This window comes from Falco naumanni, chromosome 4, assembly GCF_017639655.2.
Source record: "Falco naumanni isolate bFalNau1 chromosome 4, bFalNau1.pat, whole genome shotgun sequence".
Taxonomy (NCBI): domain Eukaryota; kingdom Metazoa; phylum Chordata; class Aves; order Falconiformes; family Falconidae; genus Falco; species Falco naumanni.
In genome coordinates this window covers 102,708,185-102,733,320 of record NC_054057.1, presented here as the reverse complement: position 1 = coordinate 102,733,320, position 25,136 = coordinate 102,708,185, and the positions used below count along the sequence as shown (strand labels likewise).

Sequence of the window (25,136 nt, the reverse complement as noted above, 5' to 3'; positions counted from 1 at the left end):
GGGATGTATAACAAGAAGTCAGGCTAAATGGCATCTATAATGGCCTTTGATTTTTTTTCCCTGTGCTTACAGGGTGCTTTCACATCCTCCCTCCTTTTCCTGAAAATGGCCATGCAGCCTGCTTGCACCCTGCTGCCCTGCCTGCACAGCTGCCCATGCAGATCTAGATCCAGAAGCACCAGTGCATGACTCCTGACACTGTCTAAATCAGTTAAACAGGCTCAGGTGGAGCTGGCACAAAATGCAGCGCATGGGGGGGGGGGACTCCCAAAAATGTGGCACAGCTGGAAGCAGTGAGATTCAGGGCTTGCTGGGGAGGCAGCCGCAGCTCTCCAGGGTGGGTGCTGGGAGTGTGGCTACGGGCACCACAGCTCCGTTTTGGCTCGACTGGGATTTGGAGCAGCTGCTGCTAGCAAGGGGCGTGCTGTCCTGCTGCTTGCTAATGAACACGGCTGCTTGGGGAGCCTGGTGCCACTCTCCGAAATAAGAGGGGTTGTAGGGTGCTGGCTTTCTGCCTGCCGGGTCTCTAACGAGCCAGCCTCAGGCAGGGTAGGGTCTGCAGGGAACTAATAAAAAGGCAGGGAAAGCAATGGCTTAGGGGGTTGTAAATCTCTCATCCGACCTTGCTAAAAGCACAGTGTGAGCCAAGGGCTTGCAATGGCGGCTGCAGCCTCAGGGTCAGAATCATCAAAACTGGGATCTCCCTCTAAAACCAGGGTCGCTTTGGCTACACTGGCGTCAGAAAGCAAATGTTTGTTGTGGTGCCTCTGAGGGATTTAACCCTGAACCGCACTTCGTCGATGCCGTGTTTGTCCCCAGGGCTGCTTGTTTATCAGCCTCCCCCTTGCCCTTCACTCCAGGCGTTATCAGCGGGACAGGCAGAGCCACCCTCTGCAGGGACGGGCAGCAGCGAGGTGACCCGTGGGGGACACACGGAGAGCTCACACTCTTTTCTGCGCTGCTTTATCTCTCTGTTTACTGCACTTTCTGTGCATGTACTCTTTGCTCCTTATCAGGCCATAACACCCACTCGATGCGGGCTTGTGAACCCTACCAGTTCAGGGCTGTCCTGGTCTTGCACAAGAGGGGTGAAGCTGCTGGTGAAACCAACCTGGGTTGGGGTTTTGCCCCTACTCTGAATGATGCTGGGTGAGGGACATCATATCCAGCTGAGCAGCACCTGCAAGACATTCCCTAATTAAGCCCCTCCTCAGCTGCTCCCCGCTCCCAGGGGAGGAGAGGCAGTTGATGGAGCTGCTGGCCAAAGCCAGCCTGGGCAAGAACTTAAAGCACTAGGTAGGTGTTGCCCAGGCCCTGCCTGCTGCTCCTGAGCATCCTTTAGCCGAGCATCACTGACACCCCATGCTGAGCACATGGGGGCTGTGGCTGCTGTCTCCGAAGCAGTGCTTCAGCCCTCTGTCTTCCTTCTGCTCCCAGTAAGGTGTTGGGGGATGGATGGGGTGGGATGTGTTTGTCTATCATATGCCTATTTGGAGTCTCCGTGGGGCAGCAGAGGTGCAAGGGTTCAGCAGCGATGTGGGAGTTCCTCCTCAACCCTCAGGCGCAGCCGCTTCCTTTCGGCCGCAGCTCTGGCTGCCTCGCAGGGCACCCACAGCTTTGTTTTTGCTGGCAGAGACAGACTGAGAGGATCTCTGAAGTTTCCTGTGTCTTTCTGGGAGGCCCGGAGGGAGACACCGCGGGCAAGCCCACATCCCCTCCTGCCCTGGCAGAGGAAGCCTATTCTGGGCTTGAGGAGCAGTGTGACTCACGGGCTGCTCCGTGGGGGAAGCACCTGTGGGCCACAAAGTCACCCTAGGGTGCCTGAAAACTACGCTGAAGCTTTATTTCTCCTGTGGGTAAAGCGTGGTGTCTGTGTGCTGGTGGGAGGTCTGGCACCACTGGGGACACCAGCACTGCTGGACACCTCCTGCAAAGGGCACCGAGGCTGGCCCAGCCTGCCCGAGCCCCAGCCCATCAGGGTGTCCCTGCTGCCCCGTTCAGCACCCCCATAAGCCTGTCCCCCCCAAAAGGGAGCGTGTGGCTCGGGGAAGCACTGGCAGCGTGGGCAGAGGGTAGTGGTGGCATGTGAGGGAACTGGCACCTCCAGGCTGGTGTTCTCCAGATGCCGCCGCACCTGTATTTCAGGCAAGGGGCCCACATGCTCCCCTCCCCATGTGCCAGGTTTTAAGGTGTTGAATGTCTCTTAATTTTTATCATTTTCACCCAAACTTCAGCTCTGTCAACATCTGCCGCAGTGAGGGGAGGTCTGTGGGAGAGCAGGAAGGGCCAGCCCCGAAGTCACCAGCGTCACCAGAAAAGTAGATTCCTTTGAGCAAATGAAACGACCCTTGGACTCTCGGTGACCTTATCACGACCATGGGACAGAGTATTTTATCACAGTCTCCCGGAATTTCAGGTTAATAAGTAGCAAAGCACTCGGACCATTTTGTGTTGGTGAAGTTCCCGGTCGGGCTGTAGACCCAGTATGGTCATTTCGGAAGTGGCTGCAGTGTCAGTTTAACGGCAATAAGCATCCCGGCGTGACCCTCTGGAAATTCAGTATGACTGAGGGTAAAAATATGTGGTTTGCAAGATACATGGTATGTTTTGAATCAGTAGGGTCGTCTTTGATACTTAATTTTTATTTCTCATTCTGGAAAATACGTGTCCTACTTAATAAATAGCTGTTGGGGCATAACTCCTTTGCTGGTACAGGACTCCGGTAGGGTTTTCCGTTTCAGCTGAATATGTCGGTATTGTTCAAGTAGCTGTTTGAATATGAATGCCTGCCTGCTAAAGCAGTTCAAGGGAAAACACCTCATGGTTTAGGTTTCTCGAGCAAGGCCACTTACCCGAGATTGTAGGAGAGCACACAGTAATCTGAAATACAGGCTTGATGCATGATGACAAGGCAAAGCTTTGACGTTACCCCTCCGTACCGATACCACAGCCACCAAATAAGGAGGGTTTTGTGAAGCTGAGTACACCTTATTGTTAGCAGTTAAAGATGTAATTAAAATGTGTGTAATACACGCATTAACTTTGATTAAAGAAAGTATTATTTAAAGCTCTTAACAGGCAAGTAGGTTTTGCTTTATAACATTGTAAAAGTTAGGAGAGTTCGTTCCTGTGTTTGTCCCAGGCTGTGCAAGGAAGCTGCTGCAGTGTGTTGGGGCAGCTGCCCAGAGTGATGCTGGAGAAGTTATTTACCCCCGTGCTCACTGGGAGCTGCTGTCTGCAAGCTGGGGCGAGCTGAGATCCTATCCCTGCCCTGGGGGGCTGGTTTTGGCAGGTGTATGTCATTAAAGTTGCCCTCTGCCCGGGGCATGGTGAGCTGTTCCTCAGCAGCAGGTCCCATGGGTGGGCTGTGGGGACATGCCAGGTTCAGGGGGCACCCACCTGCCTGGTGCCCTCCTGTGCCCACTGGGGACTGCTGGGGGTGTTGTGTCGCAGGGCCAACACCGCAAGTGGAAATGGACAGAATGAGTCACCTGGGAAGCTGATTCACCTCACCAAAGTGGCACGCCGCCACTTGTTGTGGTTGCAAACAATCCCGCCGTGTTCCCTGGGGCTTCATCGCCCAGCAGTGGAAAATAACATGGAAGCTTCTCATCTGGTGGAGCAGCCCTGCCCCTCAGCTCGGTGGGATAGAAGCTTCAGTTCTCCACAGCAACCTTGGCCTGAATCCAACCAAAGCTTCCATCTTCCTATGGAAAAGAAGACAGTTTAGGTGAAAGTCTCGCTGCCTCATTTCTGGGGACACAGGACAGCTATTTTCTCGTTCTTGGTTTTGGTTTTTTTTGATTTTTTTTTTTTTAATTCCTGTGGCTACGCTGAATTTAGAAACACATTTTTTTTCTAACTGGATCATACATAAGTCACCCACCGCCCTGCTCACAGCATCAAAGCTGTGCTGATGTGCCAGTGGGAAGCCCAGCTCCTGACACTGGCATTAGGAATGAGGAATTTTTGTCTGAGGACCAGGATAGCTGGCATTGGGCTCCAAAACACTGGCAGCCTTGGGGGGTGACTCGGCCCTTGTCAGCTGCCACAGCTGTGTGATGACTTGTGTCTGTGGGCTGAGAGGAGAAACAAAACACACAGGGCAGGTCAGTGCAGGCACTGGCCTTTAATTTGAGCTTGCCATGCTGCAGCCACCCCAAAAATGGCTTTGCAGCGTCCTCAGGGAGGTGCCCAGGGAGCTGCTGGGGCTTTCCTGAAGTGCTCATCTGCTCTCAGCCATGCCCTGTGCTCCCCCGTGGCCCCCCATGCCACCTGGAGAGCCTGAGGTCTTCTGCAGTGTGCTGGGATGGAGAAACAGCCTTGGCCCCTGCCCAGCAAAGTCATCACGGTGCTGCCGACTGCCTCGTGGGGGCTGTGGCCTCTTGAAGCCGTGGCCTCATCTTGGCAGTGGCTGGCTCAGGACAGCCCTGAAGATCCCTCCTTTCCCCATCGACACAAAGGAGTCAATGACAATTCCCTGTGGCTGCATGCTGAGATTGCAAGAGTTCGTTCCCCGGTTAGCTCATGGCATGTTTCGACATAAAACCACCACAGGTCTCTGCTTCAGCTTCTCTATTTTAAGAGCCATCATTTGCAATGACTATTTCCAGGGGCATTCCCAGCAGGTGGCCTGGAATAACCACATGGTGGGTAATCCATCCCTGGCGTGAGTCAGCGCTGCCCTGCACATGTCCCGTGGGATCCTGGGGTGGTGCACAAGAAAGTTGAACAAACAAATACGACTGCAAACAACGTTTAAAGGCTTGTGAAATACCTCCCGTGTCTGCTTAGGTCACCTTATTGGAAGCTCATCTTTGCTTAGCCTAGTGTGACTGGGAAAGCACTTCAAACAAAACCCAACAAAACCTGCATGAAGCTGTGCCTCGCCTTCACTGGGCCACCTAAAAACCTCGATTTTGGTTATAGATCTCTCTGACAGCTCATGTTATCAAAAGCTTTTGGTTGTTATAGTAAACTCTGACCTGGAAAGCCCTTTACACCTCCTTCGCTCAGCTCCCCCAGCCTACGAGACCAAAGGGACATCCTCTATCAAAGTGCAGATGTAGTAAGCATTTGACCCAATTTGGTTGCATTTACTCAGGAGCTGATCTCGTTTCCAATTTATTTAAGTTTTCTTGTATTTTGGGGATGTATCTTAAAGGTGTATACCAACCTGATATGTGACTCGGGGGGAATGAAAGTAAATTTGCTTATAGCAAAAGGATTTGGGTAGCAGTTTTAAGAAAAATCAGAGCAGATCTTAAATGCAGGTTGAAATGCAGCTTTTGAGACCAGCGTCATCTCTTGGGAAGAGAGGGCAGGTAACAAGCTTGTAACTTAAATGGCAGGCTTAAAAATCCTATTTCAGGTGTAAAAGTAACAGTGGGATGCTCTGATTTCAACCTTTGTGCTCTTGCCACGGGAAATGGGGCAGAGCTCTGTGCCCCCTGACCACAGCCCCATCCCAGGACCTGGGAAATGGTCAGACGTCCCCCACCCTCAAGCCTGGTCCCAGGCCTTGTGCAAGGGGGCTGTATGCTGTCTGTGCAGAGTGCAGCACTGCATTCCCCTTTGTATCTCTGTGGCAGTTGTATTGCATCGCCTTTACACCTCTGTTGTAACTACCCTTGTATCTCCTTGTTGTAATCTTGTTGCAGCCATATCACTTTCCCTTTTTTATCCCTGTTGCATCCCCATGGCAATCCATTGTACAACTTCTCTAGCCTCATTGCATCCTCCTTGTACCCCTGCTGCGTCTCCTTTGAATGTCCCCTTACATCCCTGTTGTATCCCTGTTGCAGCTACATTTCGTTGCCCACTGCACCCCCTTGCACTCCCTGATGCACTGCCTCTTGAACTGCTGTGTTACAGCCACATCACATTGCCTCTTGCACCCCTGGCTGGAGTGATTTTGTAGCCTCATTGCAGCATTCCTACCCTATCCCTGACTTACTGTCCCTATTCCTCTTGTACCCCTGCTGTATCCCCCCTGTACTCGTGTTGCAGCCTCATTGCAGCCCCTTCCCACCCAGTTATATCCCCTTCACACTCCCTTTGCATCCCATTGCAGACCACTTGCACCCCTGTTTTATCCCTGTTCTATCCCCATTGCAGTCTCCTTGCATCCCCTCTGCAACCTATTGTATCCCCCTCATGGCCTCTTTGCACCTCCCACCACCCTCCTGTTGCACCCCCCCCTTGCACCCCTGTTGTACCCCCTTGCACAGCCCCACTGCAGTGGCACCGTGTCCACCTTGCAACCCATGGAAGCCCCATAACGTCCCCCCCTTGCACCCTTGTTACACCCTCCCCCTTGCACCCTGCTACAACCCTATTGCACCCCCCTTTGCACCTCCACTGAAGTCCCATCACGTGTCCCGTTGCAGCCCCACCGCAGCCCCCCATTGCCGCCCCCCTTCTACCCCCACAGAAGCTGCATCACATCCCCTCTTGCACCCCCACTTCAGCCCTATTGCATCCACCCTTGCACCTCCACTGAAGTCCCGTTGTAGCCGCGTTGTAGCCCCGTTGTACCCCCTTACACCCCTTTCACCCCCCTTACACCCCGTTGTACCCCCCACTCCTGTTGCACCTCCCTTTCAACCCGGTTGCATCCCCCCTAGGCTCCCCCCCGCACCGCACCGCGCCGCGCACAGCCGCGCCGCATCCCCGCCTCGCCGCCGCGCTCCGCTGCGCCCCCGCGGAGCCGCACCGGCGCGGGGGGAGGGCGCAACGGAGCCGCCGCGTTTCGCCGCTCAGCGCTGCCATTGCGGCCCGGCACGGCTCGGATCGGCACGGTGAGAGGCGGGGGGGCGGGATGCGGGGCTGACGGTAGCAATACCGGGACCGGAGGGGTCCGCGGGGGGGGAGGGGCCCGGACGCGGGGGCATCCGGGCACCCCACCCCTCCCCCCGGACCCCTCCGGTCCCAACCCTGGCATGGCTGGGGGTGGGGAGGAAATCAGCAGCAAAGCCAAAATGCAAGAAATAATTTAAAAGATATATATTTAAAATATTGAATTAATTCGCCTTAAAATTCCGCCCCCGAACCACAATCAGAAAACGGGGCATGAAGGGCAGGAGAGCAGCGCTGCATCTCGCTGCTGCTGTTTGAAGGATGCAGGCATTTTCCTGGAGGATGACGCCTTGGCAGGGGGGGCTGTGTGCTGGAAGGGGGAACCTGGAGGTGGCCCCCCGGTACCCCTACCCCATCCCTCCCCAACTCTTTCACACACACACACACACACACAGGAGAGGGCTGAGTCCGGGCGCACTCGTGACATCAGATGGGCCGTGCATCCTCCGCTGCGTGCGTGTGCGGCAGGATGGGGATGGTGACAGGTCCGGAAGGAGGACAAGCACGTTACAAATTTTTAAACCAGCAGCTGGCTGGAAGCACAGCCTGCTCCAGTCGTGCTTTTCAGCCACCTTGTCCCCAGGCTGGCTGGCAGTGACGCTAACGGCTCATCCCTGCCTGTTCCCAGCCCAGGGTGCAGCAGCGGGGATGGGGCCCAGCCCAGACTCTCCGGCTCACGTTTAAGAGCTGTGTGGCACAGACACAGGGTCAGAGATGCACGTTGTGCAAAACAGCACTGCAGAAATAATGATCTCATTTCTGCCATCTATAAATAAATGAAGGTGAAAGGGCATGTTTCCTACTCTCAGCCCTCAGAGGCTGGATTAAGATTGAGAGCTGGCTGGCTAATTGACAGAGATCTTTCAAATATGAATAGATCTTAAATTATAATGTCACTGTGATTGGCATCTGGAAGATCGCACTGCAAATTATACCACGGAGGAATGTTGTTGTTTATGGTTAATATTATTTTTTCTGGCTGCTGAGGATGCCAAGGGGGAGGCGGTTTCCAAGGGAAATGGCTCACTTGCATGTTTTGGGGGTTTTGTCTTACATGGTTAGTGGTGTGAGTCAGGGTTTCTGGGGGCCTCATCTCAGCTACTGAGGCATGTCAAAGCCCCTTGTTTCTGCAGTGGGATCTTAAAATTGGTTGATGTTTCTTCTTCTTCAGCTTTAAAAAAAAAAAAAAAAAAAAGTATGCCTAAATGTGCTGCTTAGCTTTCAGCTACTTGGAATTTTTAAATTTGTTGTTGGCCAGGCATGGGCTGGTCTGGGCACAGGGAGCGCTGAGTGCAACACTGAGTGCAGGGCAGTAGCCCTGGTGTTGCATCCCAGACCCACTGAGCGCAGCCCGCTTGAACCTCTGTGCTTGAATTTCATCATCTCTGGTCAGTGGGCACAGCCGTGCAATTCCTGCGCTGTGGAAACCCTCCCTGGCCTTGCACGGGGCTGCCCAGCGCATTAGCTGCCGCTCTCCCCTTCCCAGTTAAGACCTTCCACCTTGTGAAGGCTTTTGTGCTGCAGCCCAGCATGCCCCCCAGCATCCCCCACCAGCTCTCACCCCATCAGAGAGGCTGGCTCTGCGGGAGATGCTGGTCCTGGTGAAGTCTCCTGTCTCCCTGGGTAACAAGCTGAACCGCTTTCACATTTGTGAGATTCTTTTTTTTTTTTTTTTTTTTTTTTTCTTTTAGAGCTAAACGCAGGGTTTTTATCCCACACACTGAGGTGTGCTGCTGCCGCTGCATCTTATGTGGGGCCTGGAAAAACACCTATGTTACACTTGAGTTGCACTGTTGGGTCTTTTCCAGCCTCTCCGATGTTACCCACTGAGCTTGAAAGAGAAAAAAACCCGATGTGGGTTCAAACCTTGCTCACAGTCATTTGTTGTTCCTTTGGCCAGTGGCCCTGGGAACTGTCATCAACTTGCTGTCCTCTGCAGCAGCCCCCTCCGGCCTCTCAGCCCCTCTGTTTGCACGTGATGAGCCCCCTGCTTGAATTTGGCGCAGGGCAGGAAGCAGGAGACATGGAGCCTCCCCTTAGCATCTGTCCTGGGTCCATCTCATTACCTGGGGTGGCTTGTTTGGGGGGTCCTCCCAGGTGGGACTCAGGGGCCGCGGTGGCTAGTGCCTGCGACTGGGCTGCCAGCGTGGGAACCGGTACTTCTGGTTTGGCATCCTGTGCCCAGTGGTGTGCACAGCACGCTTGGCTTTATCACTGCGTGATCACACGGCATTTATCAGACTAATTGATGTTTTCAAGTTAATTTATGAGGTACTTGGAGAGCCTTCCAAGAAGCAGTAGCATGCCTGGGGCCATTTGCTGTGACTTTTGGTCACAGGGCATCTCAAAGTGATGGATGAGCTGTGATCTGAAGACTTACAGCTGTTACCAGCGGGCTCACTTTTATTTCTAAGGCCATGATGTCTCTCTTGCTGGTAGCAAGGACTGTGCCAGGGCCTGGGGCAGTGCTGCTCGCTCCAGTCCCTGGTGCTGGTGCAGCAGCGAGGGTGATCACCCCCTGGGCAAAGCACCGTTGCAGGGTGGTGGCACCACAGGTGCTCCTGTATGGCTTTGGGAAGCCAGTGTCCCCGCAGCACTGCTGGGTGCAGAGGTGGCTTTATGGGGCTGGGGGTGCTGCAGACTGGGGTGATGGAGGCTGCCCCCAGCTGCAGAGCTGGACCTGCCAGCGTTTTCCTTCCCGCTGCCTCCACCAGAGGTAGCCATGGAAATCTGTGGCGATGCTCTGCCCACGCAGAGGGGGGCTTGGCTGCTCCAGGGGGCTCCCCGAGCGTTCCCCCCCAGCACCCATGGATGACGGGGGCCCCGAGCGGGGCTGGCGGGTGCGTGTGGCCGGCATTGGGCGCCGGGGCTCACGTGGTGAGCGGTGGCTGCCGTGGCCTTGCTGAAAGGCTGTGGCACAATGGGGACAGGAGCCCCCGGGGTGCCCCCGGCCCCACAGCCGTGGCAGTGGGGATAGCTCAGAGATTTTCTGGCTCCAAGCGCATCCGCTGTGCTCCGGTGCTCCCGCTGAGCCTCCAGCCTGAATTTCCACGGCCAAAAGCTGCCGGCGAGCTCAGCCCAGTGTTTTCCTGCCTCTCCAGTAATTTCCTGCGGCTGCGCTACGCTTCAGCCTGACTCGCATAGGGAGGGCTGGGGGGGGGAGGACTGACAGCCCTTGGAAAAATACGTTTAAGACGAAGAGGAAAGGGATGGGAAGCAGCTTAGCTGGCTTTGTTCTAATAGCTGTAATCACCTGAAGCGCAACCGTGAGCCCCATTTTGCTGGGTGCCATGCAGCCCTGCCGCGGCGGGGGCTGCTGGCAGTGGCTCTCCCCGCCGCGCCACGCCGGCTTTCGCTTCGTCTCTGATGGCAGCCTGCACTTTGCTCCTGCTTGGAACAAGTGCCCTCGTTTGGCTTTATTGTACAAAAGACCGTATTTACATAAACAGGGGAAAGGTTGGTCAGAAGGTGAAGATGAGGCATCTTGAAGGGAAGCTGGTGGCTTAAATACTCGAAGCTCGCGATCTTGCCAGGCTACCAAGCCTGAAAGGGGAAGAAAAAGCAGGAGTGTGATTTTAACCGTTTTTTTTTTTCCTCTTCTGACAGTGTTTTCAGACACTGCCACTACTCACAGCGAGCGGAACCTGTGCCGAGAGGAGGAGGGGATCTCTGCAAAGTAAGCTGGGCTTTTAAAGGCTTTCTCCTTGTTTTGCTTTCCAAGAGCTGTGGAGGCGGCGGAGGCGGTGACCATGACCTTGTGCCGGGGAGCACAGGGGCTCCCGCCACCCCACGCTTTTCCCTAGCTGCGATCTTCCCTTGTTACGGGTCGCCACTGGGAATGACAGCAATTTTCCCTGCTTGATTTCTTCCCTGTTTTAGTGACATAGCAAAAGGCAGCAGATGCTCTCAGGTGGGCTCCCGTGCAGCCCTGCTGTCGTGTACAAGGTTTGTCTGTTGCACGAAGTGTTTATCTATGAACAAGCTGTGCAGAGATCAAAGATCTTCCTACAAAATGTTAATTAAACGAATAATGGCGTGTTGTTGAGGCTTGAAGGAGGAAGTGAGGTTTAGCTTTGTTAAGGAGGTTCCTGGTGGAAATATTTACAGTATTCCTCAGATTTCAGTTATGATTGTCTTCCCTGGGGGAAGAGGGTAAATGTGGTCGTTGCTTCAGAGGTTCTGTGAACTGTTTTTCTTGGTCATGTGTAATGTGGGCATTTGATGTGATCCAGTGTGACGGTGTCGGAGGGGGAGAGGATGTGACCGTGGCGATTGTGTTCCTGCTTCATGGCATAACATACAACATACCGCATACCGCCGTGGGTCTTGCAGGAAGCAGAAATAAATCTGACCAGCCAGGCACGGAGAAATGTGGAGGTGGTGACAGGGGGGGATGGCTGGTGGGGGGGCAGGCATTGAGGATGTTTCGTTTTGTAAATGTGTGACAAAAGAGCTAGTGCCGAGGAAAGGACGAGGGGGAATTAGAGGAGACGTGTGTGCGACAGGGTTTAATCTCTTAATGAGAAGAATATATCCCAGCTGCCTGTGGTGGGGCGAGTTCAGGGACAAGCACAGCGTTGCGTGAGAGCTCACCATTGCACCCTGTGTCCTATGCCCGCCACCCTTGAGGTTTGTCCAAAGGATACCTGGGAGTTGGGATAGGGACCTGTGATCAGCAGCGAGTGCTGTGATGAAGGGATGATTTTGTCTCAGATAAGGGCTGGTTGCCAAAGAGTGCCCTGCCAGGTTGTTTCCTTCAGTTTCCGAGCCCATTAATAGGCTCTGCTCCCCTGATTAGTTGGTGCCTGTGTGGAGTGGTAATGAGAGCTGGGCTTGAGCCATCAATTCTAGGTCAGTGGTTGTGTGCTGGGGATTTGGGATTGGGCAGGGGGAGGGGAGCCGGAGCTGGACACCTGCTTCCGAAAAGCAACGTGGAGCCTTCATTAAGCCAGCCCTGCCTGCACCCACCGGGGGGAAGGGCTGCCTGTGCCCATCAGGGGGGAAGGGCTGCCTGCACCCATTGGGGCAGGGGGCTGCGCTTCCTGTGTTTGCAAAGTGCTCGAAGGCCATACCATGCCCTGTCACGCCAGACGTGGTCCATGCCTGTTGTGAGGCTCATTGCCTGTTTGAGATGTGCTCTCCTGGGAGGATAACATAGCGATAATTAGATTCATTAAGGAGCCAGAAGAAATAATCAAGTTTTAAAACTGAAAAAGACTTTTCTGTGCTCTGAGTGATATCCTTTGCCTCTCTCAGAGCCTCTTTCCTCTCCTTCTGGTAGCAGAGATCTCATTTAACATTGACTTATCATCATCTCTGCTCATGCAGGCAGGTGAGGCCAGGTGCTGGAAAGCAGCATGGACCTGGACGTGCTGAACATGTTTGTCATCGCCGGTGGCACCCTGGCCATCCCCATCCTGGCCTTTGTGGCCTCATTCCTCCTCTGGCCCTCAGCACTTATCCGCATCTACTACTGGTGAGTTCATTAGCCCAGCTGCTCTCATTTTAGCATGGGGGTGGAATTACAGCTGTTCACAAGCAGATCCACACACACGTGCAGGCACACGGGTCTTGGTGGAAAGAGCCCGTGGGCAGCAAGGTGGCATGGATGGAGGTGGATGTTTCCGCCCGTGATGGCAATAGGAGCAGGTGAGGAGGGGGTTTTCTGGGGGCATGCCAGCTGTGTGTAGCTTTAAGCATGTCTGGGAGAAGAAAATGGCATTTTCTTACTGCATTTTTGCTGCTGAGGCTTATGTCTGTTGGGGCAGCCTCAGCTGGGCTGCTGGCATCCCACCATCCTGGGGTGGCCATGGGCGCAGGCTCCCGGGGGGCTTGGGTGGGCTGTACCAAGGGACTCCTGGCCAGGCTGCCGCTGCGGTGCCAGCTCGCGGCATGTCTCTGAGCCTTTCTGGGTTGCTTCCCCCAAGCACAGGACTGCGGCTGGGAAAAGCATGGCCATTGCTCCCTGTCCCCCAGCCTGGCAAACCCAGCAGGCCAGTGACCTCCCACCTCATCAGTGCGCTGTAGGGGTGAGCATCCTCAGCTCTGCTGCGACTCCCCAGGCTCACATGCTCCCTCCTGGTTAACAGCCTGCCCGGCAGGCAGGGACTTTTCTCTCACTAGTAGTTATGGATGAGACTTTTCTCATTCTTTCCCTCTCTTCTGAGCTGGAGCATCAGAGAAGATGGAATGATGCTTTTCCTTTACCCTCTTGCACCTTACCCTCTCCGATACCAGGAGGCAGGCATCCTTCAGTCCTCCTCTGTCCCTGGAAATCAATGATAAGCACACTGGCATCTTACCTGTCCGGGTTTGTTGTGGTGGAAAGCTGGAATAATGCTCCCTTTGGAAGCCAGGGCAGCGCTGACTGCCCGGCGCAAGCAGCAGCAGGCAGCAGCAGGCAGCAGCAGCAGGCTGCCCTCACATGCTGCTGGCAGATGGTGGCTCCTGCAGTTTTGCTCATGGGGTGTTTCCAAATCAAAGTGACCTCCTGTGAGAGGAGGACGTTAGCCCACCCCAGCACTCAGACACAGCAGCGTGATGAAGCCTGTTTCTAACGGCACATTTATTAACAACCTTTTAATCACAGCATCTGTGGGCTGAGAGGCATGGGCAGATGGGATGAAAACCCCAGTGACCAGACTGGGGAGAATTTCTTCCTCTTGCGTGGGGAGCTGTGAGACAAAACGTCACTCTGCGCAAGGGAGCAAGCGGTGTGACAGCCTCCTGCTCTGGGGACATCCAGGCTGCTGCCTGGGGCAGGACCAGATGGTACCAGGTTTGTTAGTCCAAGGATTGTTTTTTTTTTTTCTTCAGACTTATGAGCAGCCAGTAGAAGCTAGGGAGGACCCCGATGGGCTCAGATTCAGAGGAGGATCACCTGAGAAATGCTGCCACACCAGAGCAGAAGGAGTGTGGTCAGGGTGAAGCCATCGGAGAGCCACGAGCAGGGATGGCAGGCACAAGAGGCTGGTGCCAGGAGCCTGGCAGAGCCAGGTTGAGGGGGTGTTGGAGAAGACCCTGCTGCCTTGTCCTTCAGGGCTGCAAATTAGGGACTGAGTGAAAATGCACTGTCGGTCTGTGTTTGGTTGAGGGAGGGATCGTGTAAGCAGAGATCAGCGGGGCTGTTTTCTTTTGGAGGGGAGGTGCCCCCATCTCTCCTGGAGTTTCTGGCAGCATTGGCATCTTGCAGGAGTAACTGCAGCGCTCTGCATTTCATGGGCACCTCTTAAGGACAGCGAGCGAGAAGAGTGGGTTTGCCCTTTACTCTTCCTTTTCTATTTGCTTCTTTCTGAATTGGCTTTTTGGGGGGCAAAATCGTTGTGTTTCCCCATCGGCAGAGGCAGGAGAGGTGGCAGGCAGCATGTCATGCTGCCCACCCCCTTCAGCCCGGTGCAGCTCCAGCTTTGTGGCACCTCTCCCAGGAGATGCCGGGGGGGGACACCCTTTTCCCACCACATGCTGCCCCCTTCCTCCTCCTCCTCACTGCCAGTCTGCGTGTTCTCAGCTGACACGGCCAACAGTCACCCCAGGCCACTGTCACCAATGGCCTCACTCCCGCCCCTGCCCCTGATGTGCCTCCCTGCCAGATGTGATGTCCAGGGCTGCCCTGCTGACCCTGACCCCAGAGTCTGCCTGCTCTGCCACCAAGGGTTAATCAGTTTAGCCACTGCCACTAAGCGTGTTAACACCTTGCGAGGGATCAGTTCAGCTTTGCACAGATTATTTTGCCTTCTGCTGAATTGATCCATTAGGATCAGTTGCTAAAAATGTTATCATCTTGCCCATTGGTAGTTTACACCGGTGCCTTTGAGGCAAGGACTCTTAAGACACTTATTCAGGGAGAAATTCGCCTCTCCTTGTAGGACCAGCACAGAGCTGAGATGCTGCTTAAGTCCCACTAACTCCCTCTAAAAAGGGATTATGTTAAAGAGGATTGCACTATGCATAAGCTTTGAGTGGGCAGAGAGCTAGGACAGCCCAGAAGTATTGGTGACCTTGCTCTTACATCTCAAATAAATTCTGATATTGCATGTAAAAGTATTTGCTGGTTTCTTGGCCATCAGGAGTAGCCCGGTAGCTGTGCTGACAAGGGTTACATCTCGGCACAGGGGAAATGCAGAGAAAGCGAGCCTGCTCCTTTGTCTTGGACTGCACGTACACATCATGTGTCCAAAGTGTCACCGATAATCTCTGTCCAGGTCCCTTCTGGCCAGCAGTTTCACTGCATCCTCTTTGATCAGGCTGCAAGCATGCGCTGGCAGGAGCTGTCTGCTTCTGCTTTCAGAGGAACAATCCAGGTTTCCCTGGGGTTAGCCTGGTATCTTCTGGGGTGTTTGACCTGGTGTAAGGATGGTCACCTCTAGTCCTTTGCATGTGTATAAATACATTTTTAAAAGTTGTCCAGTTGGTATATGGGAGCTGGGTGTCTGTGGTGCTCCTGGGTTACATGGTTGTTTTGGCTGGGATCTGACTTGCTTGTCTGTGGGGTGATGTTCTCCCATTGATGCAGGACTGTGCCCAAATAAACCCATGACCCACCTGGAACGAGTGCCTCCCTTTGCCTGCCCATCCTGCACACTGCCTGGCCACATGTGCTACCTCTCTTCTCTCTCTCCTCATACCAACCTTTGGGCATTTTCAGTTTTATGATTGTTATTTTGGCCCATTTCCACTGCCAAATTTGTTATTTAGGATCTTCTTTGAAGTTTTTAACGAACAGAGTGTCTCCACCATCTACAGCGAAGCCATGGATAACCAGCCACCAGTACTACACCTGTAGGGGATTGCATGTAATCCAGGGACCAGGTGCTCAGAACGAGTCCCAGTTAATCCTATGACAGCACCAGTGTGAGCCCAACCTAACTGGCCTTAGCAAAGCAGCAAATCGGTGGCTGAGTTTGGGCTTATCACTTGGCTTATATTGCCACTTGCCCCTGGTCTTGCCTCACTCACTAGTGTTTTCTCCTTGTTTCCAGGTACTGGCGCCGAGCTTTGGGCATGCAGGTTAGATATGCAAACTACGATGACTATCAGTTTTGTTATTCCTGTAGAGGGAGACCTGGATACCGACCATCCATCCTGATGTTACATGGGTTCTCAGCCCACAAAGACATGTGGCTGTCCATAGTCAAGGTGGGTCTCCATTTCTATCATGTTGCTGCTTAGCAATAGTTGATGGTCCTGGGCTTAGGGGTGGTGTGAGCACCCAACGGTTGCATGTATTGGATGTGATGATGGCTGTAACATGCTAAAAACACCCTCCTTAGCTCTGTGCTCATTGCTTGTTGGATCCGTTTCATCCCTATGACATGCAGAGCTGCAGGGGAAGAGCAGTACGTACCTGCCTCCTCCATGGGAAGCAGATCTTGGCCACTGTTTCTCATCATGTCATCCCTGGTACATGAGCTGACTTATTCTGGTGCACGAGTAACCAGGGGCTGCTGAGAGTGTCCCCCCTGCTCCCACCTGTGGTCACCAGTTTCCATCCATGGGCTTCACAGCAGTTCCCCTGCGTCGTAACCACCTCTGGTTTGTTTCTGCAGTTCCTGCCAAAGAACCTGCACTTGGTGTGCGTTGACATGCCCGGGCACGAGGGCACGACCCGCTCGGCCTTGGACGATTACTCCATTAGCGGGCAAGCTAAGAGAATACACCAGGTAACGTTCCAGCATCGCATCGCCTCTGCAGAGGGATGCAGGGGCATGAGGGACATGGGGACATGAGGGATGCTCAGCCTGGTGAGCCCTGCCTCGTGCAGCCCTGCTCCCCCCCTTCCCAGGCAGTCAGAACCACCAACCTCAAGCTTTTGGGCTGAATCTCTCTCATGACCCCATGCCGTTGCTTCCTCTCCCCTAACAATGCTCCTTCTGCTCCCCTGCCAGTTCGTGGAGTGCATCAAGCTGAACAGAAGGCCCTTTCATCTGGTTGGCACTTCCATGGGAGGAAACGTTGCCGGCGTCTACGCCGCTCAGTACCCAGAAGACATTTGCAGCCTGACCCTCATCTGTCCTGCCGGTGAGCAACGCAGGGGAGGCGAGACGGGGAGAGGGCAAGCAGGAGCCAGTGCAAAAGCCCAGAGTGGTGCTGGAGGCAAAACAGGGGTTTAGTGCAAAGCATTTTGAAATAGCTTGTATTTACAGTCTGAAAGTCTCTGGCAGGGCACGGGAGGAAATCACAGCCTTGTCCTGACTGCTTTTCTCCAGGGCTTCAGAGTTTGCCCACTGTGCCTTGGTTACAGCTGGGACTAGGCCAAATGGGACAAATCCCGCTCTGGCCAAAAATGCCTTTTCCCTTCCGAAAGCAGGCATTTTACATGGCACGTCTGCAGCCTCTTGGCTAGGGGGGAGGAACCAGGCAGCAATGGGAAAAGTCTGCCCAGTCTGGCCCCTTGAGAGCCCCGCTGTGACGGAGGGCTGGGGCTTCGGGAGCTGGGGGGGCTCTGTCCGCCCAGGTTTGGGCGCTCTGAGTGGGATGAGGGCTTAGGGGCTGGGTGCAGGTCAGCAGGGTGTCCCTCTGCCCCTGCAGCACCCGTCCACCCCCTTGGCCGGGGGGCTCAGGGGAGCGGGGCCGTGAGCAGCTGCAGGAGGCGTGGGTGGTTCGGCGGGGGCTTCTCCGCCAGGAAGGGCTTTGCCGCATCCCGGTGGTTAGAGCAGCTCCTCCCTGCTCCCAGGCAAGGGAGGCGCCTCCCAGACAACAAATAAGTGATGAAGCAAAGCGAAGGTTACCCGGCTATGGGCTCGGTGGGCGGCAAGGTGCCCGCTGCTCCCTGGGGGAGCTGCTGGCTGACTCCGGGTGTTTCTGATGTGGACCCTCTGTGGGGGCTGCAGAGGGGTTTGGGGGTAAGGTGCCGGGGGATCTTCCCCGCCACCGTGCATGCACATGGGGCTCCTGGAATGTTCTGTCCCACCCTGTGCTGTGGCAGGCGAGGCACAGGCAGTAATATTTGCATCCGCTGGCTGCATAAAATTAAGTGCTAGGGTTTTTGCCAAAGCGTTGGTGCATGTCTACGGGGAATACACCTCACGTTATGCCAGGGGCTCAGTGCTGTCAGCCCTGGAGCAGGAGGGAGGCCGAGGGGTCCCTGGGTGCATATTAAGGTTGCTGTAGGTACAGATTTTCCCCCCCCTCCCTCCTTGCTACCTCCCTTTTTGTTTTTTTAATGAGTAAGCAGGCAGGAGGGCAGAGACAGAGTTGAGGGAGGTTGGTACAGCGATACGCCATCACTGGGGCTATTGGGGGTCTCATCTGGGGTTTAGCTTGTAACCCCCTTCTTGTTTGACCCAGGCCTGCCAAGTACCACTGACAGCAAGTTCATTAAGCAGCTCCGGGAGCTGCAAGAGTCCGAATGCATCGACAGGATCCCTTTAATTCCCTCGACGCCTGAGGAGATGGCGGATATGCTGAAGCTTTGCTCCTACGTTCGCTTCAAGGTGCCACAGCAGGTGAGGAGCCAGGGCTGGCTGCAGGGCCGGGGAAGGGGGCTCGGAGTGGGCAGTGGGTTTGCTTCTCCTCAAGCCTGTGTGACGGCAGCCAAGGCGGTGCCAGGCGTGCAGCCAGCGCTGCCGTCCCCACTGTCACCCAGGCGGCCCCCCGCTGCCCCCCTCCCAGCACCTTTCCAGCACTTTCCCTTCAAACCCACTTTTCCCAGCTCTCTCTGGCAGCATCTGCTGAAATTCCTCCTCCAGTGAGGTCTTTGGCAGCACGCTGGGATGTCGAAGGGGTTTTTAGTAAGTATGGCTGGCAGGAAGCGTTAAATAACTAAGGCGGCTGTTGTCTGGCCTGGAGGGGGATTGTTTGCTGCTTTTTAAGCAAAAGCCATGGAAATGTTAATCACTCATTGTCAGGCAAGAGGAACTTGGCAAGGGGCTGACCATTAAGCTGGTTTTCCTTAGGAAGTCTGGGATGAATAGATTGGAGAGTAAGAAGAAAATGTAAGGTAATGCCAAGACCTTTTTTGTTTTCTGGCAAAAGAATAAAAGAAGGAAGAAAAGCACAGTCATGGCTGAGGGGGCCTGCTGACTATGATAGCTGGCCTGGGGGAGAAATTCGGGTTTGCATCATAAAAGACAAAGATACTTGTTGCTGAAATACACCTTACTTAAGCACAGTTTTGACAGCCAGATGTGCTTGGGAAGAAGCTGTGCTGAGTTGTGCAGGGCAGGGGTGGCCGGGCACAGCCCTCTTGTGTGCTCAGCCCCATGCAGGGTACAGGTCCCCCCCCCAGCAGCTCTCCTCTGCTTTCCCTGCAGATCCTTCAGGGCCTCGTCGATGTTCGCATCCCACACAATGATTTTTATCGGAAACGTAAGTGTGCAGCGGCAGCCCCTCTCACCAGGCTTTCCAGCCAGACCCCTGGGCTGTGGGGATGGGCTGTCCCCAGCCCCCATGTCCCCTGCATGCCAGCTGGCCCCAGCACCCCCCAGCTGCTTTGCTGAGGGTGGGAGGGGGCAATGTCATTAACAGATTTGGGGATGCGCCTCGGTTGCTGGTAGCAATGCACTTACACCCCCATGGGCAATGGCGTGCTGCTTCACCCTCACCCTCCCAGCTGGGTTAATTAGTACTAATACTTACAAGGAGATGGGCTTGGAGGAGGGTCTTTTCACAGCAGGGCTTGGTGGCAGTGCATGGACAGCCCGTTGGGGCTCTGCCCATCACCCCTGCTTGGGTTTCCTAGCGAGGGGACACTGGTAGGGCTGGCCCGCAGGACCCCTGCGAGAAGGGAAGGCAAAGCATCTCCCTTGTAGAACTGACTCTCCTCTTGCCCCCACCAGTGTTTTTAGAAATCGTGGATGAAAAGTCCAGGCACTCTCTCCATGAGAACATGAGCAAGATCAAAGCACCAACACAGGTCATCTGGGGAAAGCAAGACCAGGTACGCAGCCCCCTCCACCTCTGGCAGGGGACCATGTCTCCATCTCTGCCTGTGTCCATCCATGGGGGCATGGCGTGGGCTGTGCTGCTGAGCTGTGTGCTGCTCTGCGGGGAGCTGGCACACGTGTGTCCCCATCCCTGGTGCATTTTGACACAGGGGCTCGGCAGGGTGATGGGCAGAAAGCTGACAGCCAGCGTGGGGCCGGAGGGGGCCAGAGGGAGGAGCGGGCAGAGCCAGGGCTGGGGAAGGCGAGGGGGCAGGTGCCAGCGCCACAGCAGGTGTGGGCTGGGAAGAGTTATAAATTGCCTGCAAAAAGAATTGTCCTGGCTCCTGGGGAGAGATGTGTCTGTCATTCATGGGCAGGCAGCGAGGCAAAGGCATGGGGCTTCGCAGGGCCGGTTACATCGGGAGGAGTGGGAGGGGGAAGGAGGCAAGCTGCAGGCATGCAAAGGGCTCTGTAAAGGCAAAGGTGCAAGTGTTTGCTGGCAATGACCCCGTTGCACTGAGCTGGCAGCCAGAAAGCATCCAAGAGAGTTCCCTGCCACATGCTGAGACTGGCACTGGGCAGCCTCCCTGCCATGTCCCCAGGCACGTGTACCATGGGACGGGGCTGATGTCACAGGGACCATCTCCGCATCCCTGTTCAGCGTCTTGCTTGGGTTTGCAAAGGCAGCTCCAACAGGGTTTCTGCAGTGTCCAGCAAAACCTAGCTCTGCCTGTGGGAGTGACTGAGTTTTTTCCCCGGCCATCCAGGTCCTGGATGTTTCTGGTGCCAGTGTTTTAGCGAACGCCATCCCAGACTGCCATGTGTACATCCTGGAGAACTGCGGGCACTCAGTGGTGGTGGAGCGGCCCCGCAAGACAGCCAACCTCATCCTGGAGTTCCTAGCGCTGCTGCACAGCATGGAAAACAACAAGAAGCAGGCGTGAGCATGGTGGGGAGCCAAGAGGCCATGACGGGTCTTTTAAATTGTAAAGTACTGCAGCTTTGATAAGTTCTCAGGGATCTTGTACGAAGCGGGGTGAATGTGCCAAAGTCCCTGAGGAAGGCAGAATCACTGAATACCTAAACCTGTAGTACCGCCAGCACAGCGACCTAGGGGTCATTGAGCAACCTCCATAGATACAGGAACGGAAGCAGAATCTCTCCCTTTTCTACCTAGAGATAAAGTAGAAACAAGCTGAAATCACCAAGCGCTAACCTTGCCATGTACTGAAGCTCCTTACGCAGCTGCCCATCTTACCAGAGTTACCAGCACATAGTTGTTAATGACATTTACCTAAACTATTTAAGAAGTGTAGAAAGGCGGAAGCGTCCTGGACTGAGACTTACAATATTTCTACTACTTAGAGTCCGTCGCGTTGCATGCTGCCGTGCTGTAAGAGAACCCCAGTGCTCCAGGCGTCTGCTCGAGTGCTCTTTGTGTAGCTCCTTAACTCGTGATTTATGCAGAAAACAAGAGAAAACTTCGTGTGTGGAAGTCCAATGACTGTATGTACAAAAATGTTTACACTTTGAGTGGGTTTTTTTTAAATCCCCGAACAACTCCTGTGTATATGTAATGCCTTAACAGTGCCCCGGGTACGGCGTCTGTGCAGCCCGCCTTGCCCAGGGGATGGTTCTCCCTGAGGGTGAACATAGTGAGTGAAAACTTGGGGCGCAGACAGCAGTTTCGACGCCGTTGTGTGAACCAGAGGGATGGAAACCTCCCAGGGTGATTCGGTCCCCCGAGCCCGAGTCAGCAATAAAGCCCGTGGGCAGGGTGCGAGTCAGCAAACGGGCAAACTCCTGTCTCAGCTCGTCTATCACATTGCGCTGCTGAACACATTGATGTAAATAATGATTTTCTTAATGAATTCCATGAATTCTGCGAATGCCAACATCACCGAAACCAGGCGTGAGGGGCGGGAGTGGGCTGTGTATGTGAGCAGCACAGGGAATGCAGGATCCGAGGCTCGCTGGGCGGCGAGATGGGATCAGCTCGCCTGTGAGGTGCTGAGCGGTGGCACGGAAAGGTACGGTGTGCCTGTGCGTCCTCTCGATGATTATAACTCCTGACCAAGTGAAATTATAGATAGAAACGGACAATGCAGACAAGCTGTGCTTTGCAGCCTGCAAGGTGATGTACGGGGACGGATCCTGCACCTCCCCACTTGCTGTCCCTCGCCATGTGTCCCAAGGGGCAGGGGGCTGGTCCTGGGCTCAGGCAGGACTGATGGCTGCTGGAGGGCAAGGCAGTGCGTGGTGCTCTCCAAGGCAAAGAAGCAGGCTGTCACCGCTTGGTCACCCCCAGCCCTTCTCGTGGGTAGACACTGGGTGCTGGTAGAGCCCCCCCGCAGGCTGGGTACGCACGCTTGCGGTGCTGACAGCTGTCTTCTCGCCGTCTTTCTGAGGTACCCTGATCTGTCTGTATATCTGAAACTCCCTGACAGCTTCTCTGCTCTTTTTAAGAGATGAAACTGTTCTTTTAGAAAAGTAGAAATTTGCTGTTAATTGCTTGGTTATTGTTTCTACTACAGGAGTTGATTAAAAAAAAAAAAATGCTGATAGTTTTATGTGGTAAAAGCCAGAAAAAGTTTTTGGGTATCTATATGATTTCTCATGTGCCATAGAGTGCTGTATGCAAAGGATTTATATGGCTATTAAAATCTAGTGATTTAAGGAGTCCACTGTGCAATGATTATTCTTTCCTTTGAGGAAGAAGAGGGCTGTGGTGTGGGATGATGCATGACGCAGGGGACGTGCTCTGCTTCTTTCCTCACCACATTTCTGGGAGATGCAGGTTTTGCTCCAAGGAATATTTGATAATGTCAAGAGAGGTGGTGAAGACAGGAAGGCTTGAGTCTCATCTCTTCAAAGACAATATGAATTTTGCTTTTTTCTTTTTATTAAGAGGAGTTTGCCCTAAACACTCAAGAAGCAAAATAAAACCTCAAGGGGCAGGGGAGCTGGGTTTTAAGTGCCAAGATTTCTCTTAAGACTCCTGAAAGGGTGTTAAATACCAATTTCATCTGTAATTACAAGTCCTACTGAATTCATACACTGTGCCAGGAATAATGTTACATCAATATCCAGGCAATAGTATTTGCATTTCTCCATTCCCCAGGAGACTGTTGAGGCCTGGCTTCTTTGTTTAACAGAGGAGCTGCAGGGCGGGCGGGCTGGGGAGTACCCACTTGGCACATCATGCCCCTGCCATGGCACCCCACCTGCTGCAACAGTGATGCGTGGGTCAGGGTGACAGTGGCTGCGGGAGACCTATCCATTACTGCAGTGGGGGGGCATGGGGGGGCCCCTCACCTGCAGGCAGGGGCTGGGGCAGCTCAGGGCACCTGCATCACACCATGCAGCTTCTCAGGGTTCAGTAATAAAAATCCCCAGGTCTATTGGGGAGGGGGGATCTGGGTGCCACTCGCTCCATGCACAGTCAAGGGCAGCTGCCGCTTGCCAGTTCCCGCAGTGCCCGTGCCCAGGCTGGCCCTGTAGCACACCCAGCACTGCCAAAAGGCAGGGTGGGAAGCTGCCTGCAGCTGGAAGCACACCTGGAAGCACACCTGGTAACACTGGTCGCTGTTCCCACTAACTCTCATTTCCTGCTGGGAGCGGAAAAGCCCCATGCCCTGCAAGGGCTCTGCTCCTCTTCTCAGCTGCTGCCCCCCTGGCCCCCAGCGAGCCCCGGCCACCCCCCAGGTAAGGCTGTGTTCCTGGCTGTGGGGGGGGTTGGGAAGGGGCAGAAGCTCCTGCTCCTCCCGGTGGGGTTGGGTGTCCTGTGGGCAGAGCTGGGGGAACCACAGGGGAACCACTGGATCCGTCGTGGCAAGCCTGGGCACTGGGAACCTGCACGTTGCCTGAGCACCCTGGCATGGCGGGAGGGAGGATTTCCCGTTTGGTTCATTGCCTGGTGTTTGTGTGCCTTTCCTCGTAATTACGGGAATAAACCAGGGTTGCAAGGCTCGTGGTGTCTGGCACCTCGGTTTGGGTGCTGCCGTGGGTGTCCCCCACCCCGGGAGCCCATCACCTGCCTGAACCTTCCCCTGACTCGATGTGTTTCTCAATCGTCTCGGTTCCACGGAAGCCGCAATGGGAGTGCTTGGGGCACAGCTCTCTCACCCACTGTGGGAGGGGGCACTGCAGCCCCCCACCCGTACCCCTGCACACCAGGACACAGCAGAGGGGTCACGTTCCCCGTGACACCTGTGGCTGCGGCAAGGACTCCCCGCCTGCACCCTCCAGCCGAGACTTATGGTGAAAGCAAGGAAACCATATAGGATTTGGGGGGGGGGCTGAGGGGGGGTTTGGTTAGTTTTCCTTCCGGGAGACCCTTTTCCCTACACCAGCCTCTTGGGGGCAGTTTGGGATTATTCCTTGAACACTTGCTGGGCCACTACTACTGGGTGGCTTCTCGCTGCCGTTCCCTGCCCGACAGCTCTGCCTGCTGCCTGCCTGCCTGCTGCCTGCCCCCTGCCTGCCTGCCCGCTGCCTGCCTGCCCGCTGCCTGCCTGCCCCCTGCCTGCCTGCCTGCCCCCTGCCTGTCTGCCCGCCGCCTGCCTGCCCCCTGCCTGCCTGCCTGCCCCCTGCCTGCCTGCCTGCCTGCCCGCCCGCCTGCCTGCCTGCCTGCCCCCTGCCTGCCTGCCTGCCCACCGCCTGCCTGCCCGCCTGCCTGCCTGCCCGCCCGCCTGCCTGCCTGCCCCCTGCCTGCCGGCCCCCTGCCTGCCCACCTGCCCGCTGCCTGCCCGCAGCTCCGCACACGCAGTGAGCCTTCATTTTCCTTCCTTACAGAAAAGCTTCGTCTTCAGCCATCTCAGCAGGGTCACTGCCTTATTTTTTAAATTATCCTTTCGTTTAAAATGCCCAGCAAATAGCTGTGAGCAGGGGGCTCTGGCCAGGGCTTTGGCTGCTGCTTGGCTGGCATCACACCGCTTTCTGACTCCCACTCTTTCCCAGAAAAGTTTTCCTGTTTCGCTCTGGAGAGCAGGACCCACGCACAGCCCTGGTGTGCTGCTCTATTGATTTTATTTGTTTTCTTGTGTTCTGGGAAAAGTGGGGCAGGAGCATTGGGTGAGCTGGCAGGTTTCTGGTAACAGCACGGGGATTTGTGCTTCCCCCCAGGTTTGCAGGGCATTCCCTTGGCCCGAGCTCTGAACCACCTCCGTGCAGGTGACCCATACTCCTTGGGTGGGTAACTCAAAGTCCTTCCAAGGCACAGGCAAACTCAGCTGCAGGGGAGGCTTCACGCAGGTTTACCTTTGCCATCCAAGTGTTGGGGAAGCCCAGGGGAGCTCAGGCACCAGGTTGGAGTCTGCCTGTGCCCTGAAGGAGCAGCCTGTGCTGCTTCACAGCCATTTTATGGGATAGTAGTAACGCAGGGCTAGGAGAAACCTTGAGATGTCATCCAAGCCA

At 54.9% G+C, this 25,136-nt stretch overlaps 1 protein-coding gene across 7 annotated transcripts; it reads left to right on the top strand.

The window, feature by feature from the left end:
• Positions 1–1,086: 1,086 nt before the first annotated feature.
• ABHD6 (abhydrolase domain containing 6, acylglycerol lipase) lies at positions 1,087–22,400 on the top strand. Of its 7 annotated transcripts, none has more exons than XM_040590794.1 (10): positions 6,677–6,800; positions 10,465–10,534; positions 12,187–12,334; positions 15,837–15,993; positions 16,404–16,517; positions 16,743–16,875; positions 18,145–18,302; positions 19,110–19,164; positions 19,635–19,735; positions 20,489–22,400. In XM_040590794.1, exons 3-10 carry the CDS (start codon positions 12,216–12,218, stop codon positions 20,663–20,665), a joined length of 1,014 nt encoding a protein of 337 aa, XP_040446728.1. In that variant the 5' UTR covers positions 6,677–6,800; positions 10,465–10,534; positions 12,187–12,215; the 3' UTR covers positions 20,666–22,400. The 7 variants fall into 7 exon arrangements, with proteins under 7 accessions (XP_040446734.1, XP_040446728.1, XP_040446733.1 ...); XM_040590795.1 differs by lacking the exon at positions 6,677–6,800 and adding an exon at positions 9,724–9,958; XM_040590798.1 differs by lacking the exon at positions 6,677–6,800 and adding an exon at positions 10,014–10,314.
• The last annotated feature ends 2,736 nt before the right edge of the window (positions 22,401–25,136 follow it).

What these genes read in the sequence shown, in the direction of transcription:
- ABHD6 (XM_040590800.1), top strand. Translation starts at nt 12,216, where the DNA reads ATGGACCTGGACGTGCTGAACATGTTTGTCATCGCCGGTGGCACCCTG. An exon ending in GCTTCAAGGTGCCACAGCAG is followed by an intron (nt 18,303 to 19,109) that starts GTGAGGAGCCAG and finishes CTTTCCCTGCAG; the next exon opens with ATCCTTCAGGGCCTCGTCGA. An exon ending in TCTGGGGAAAGCAAGACCAG is followed by an intron (nt 19,736 to 20,488) that starts GTACGCAGCCCC and finishes CCGGCCATCCAG; the next exon opens with GTCCTGGATGTTTCTGGTGC.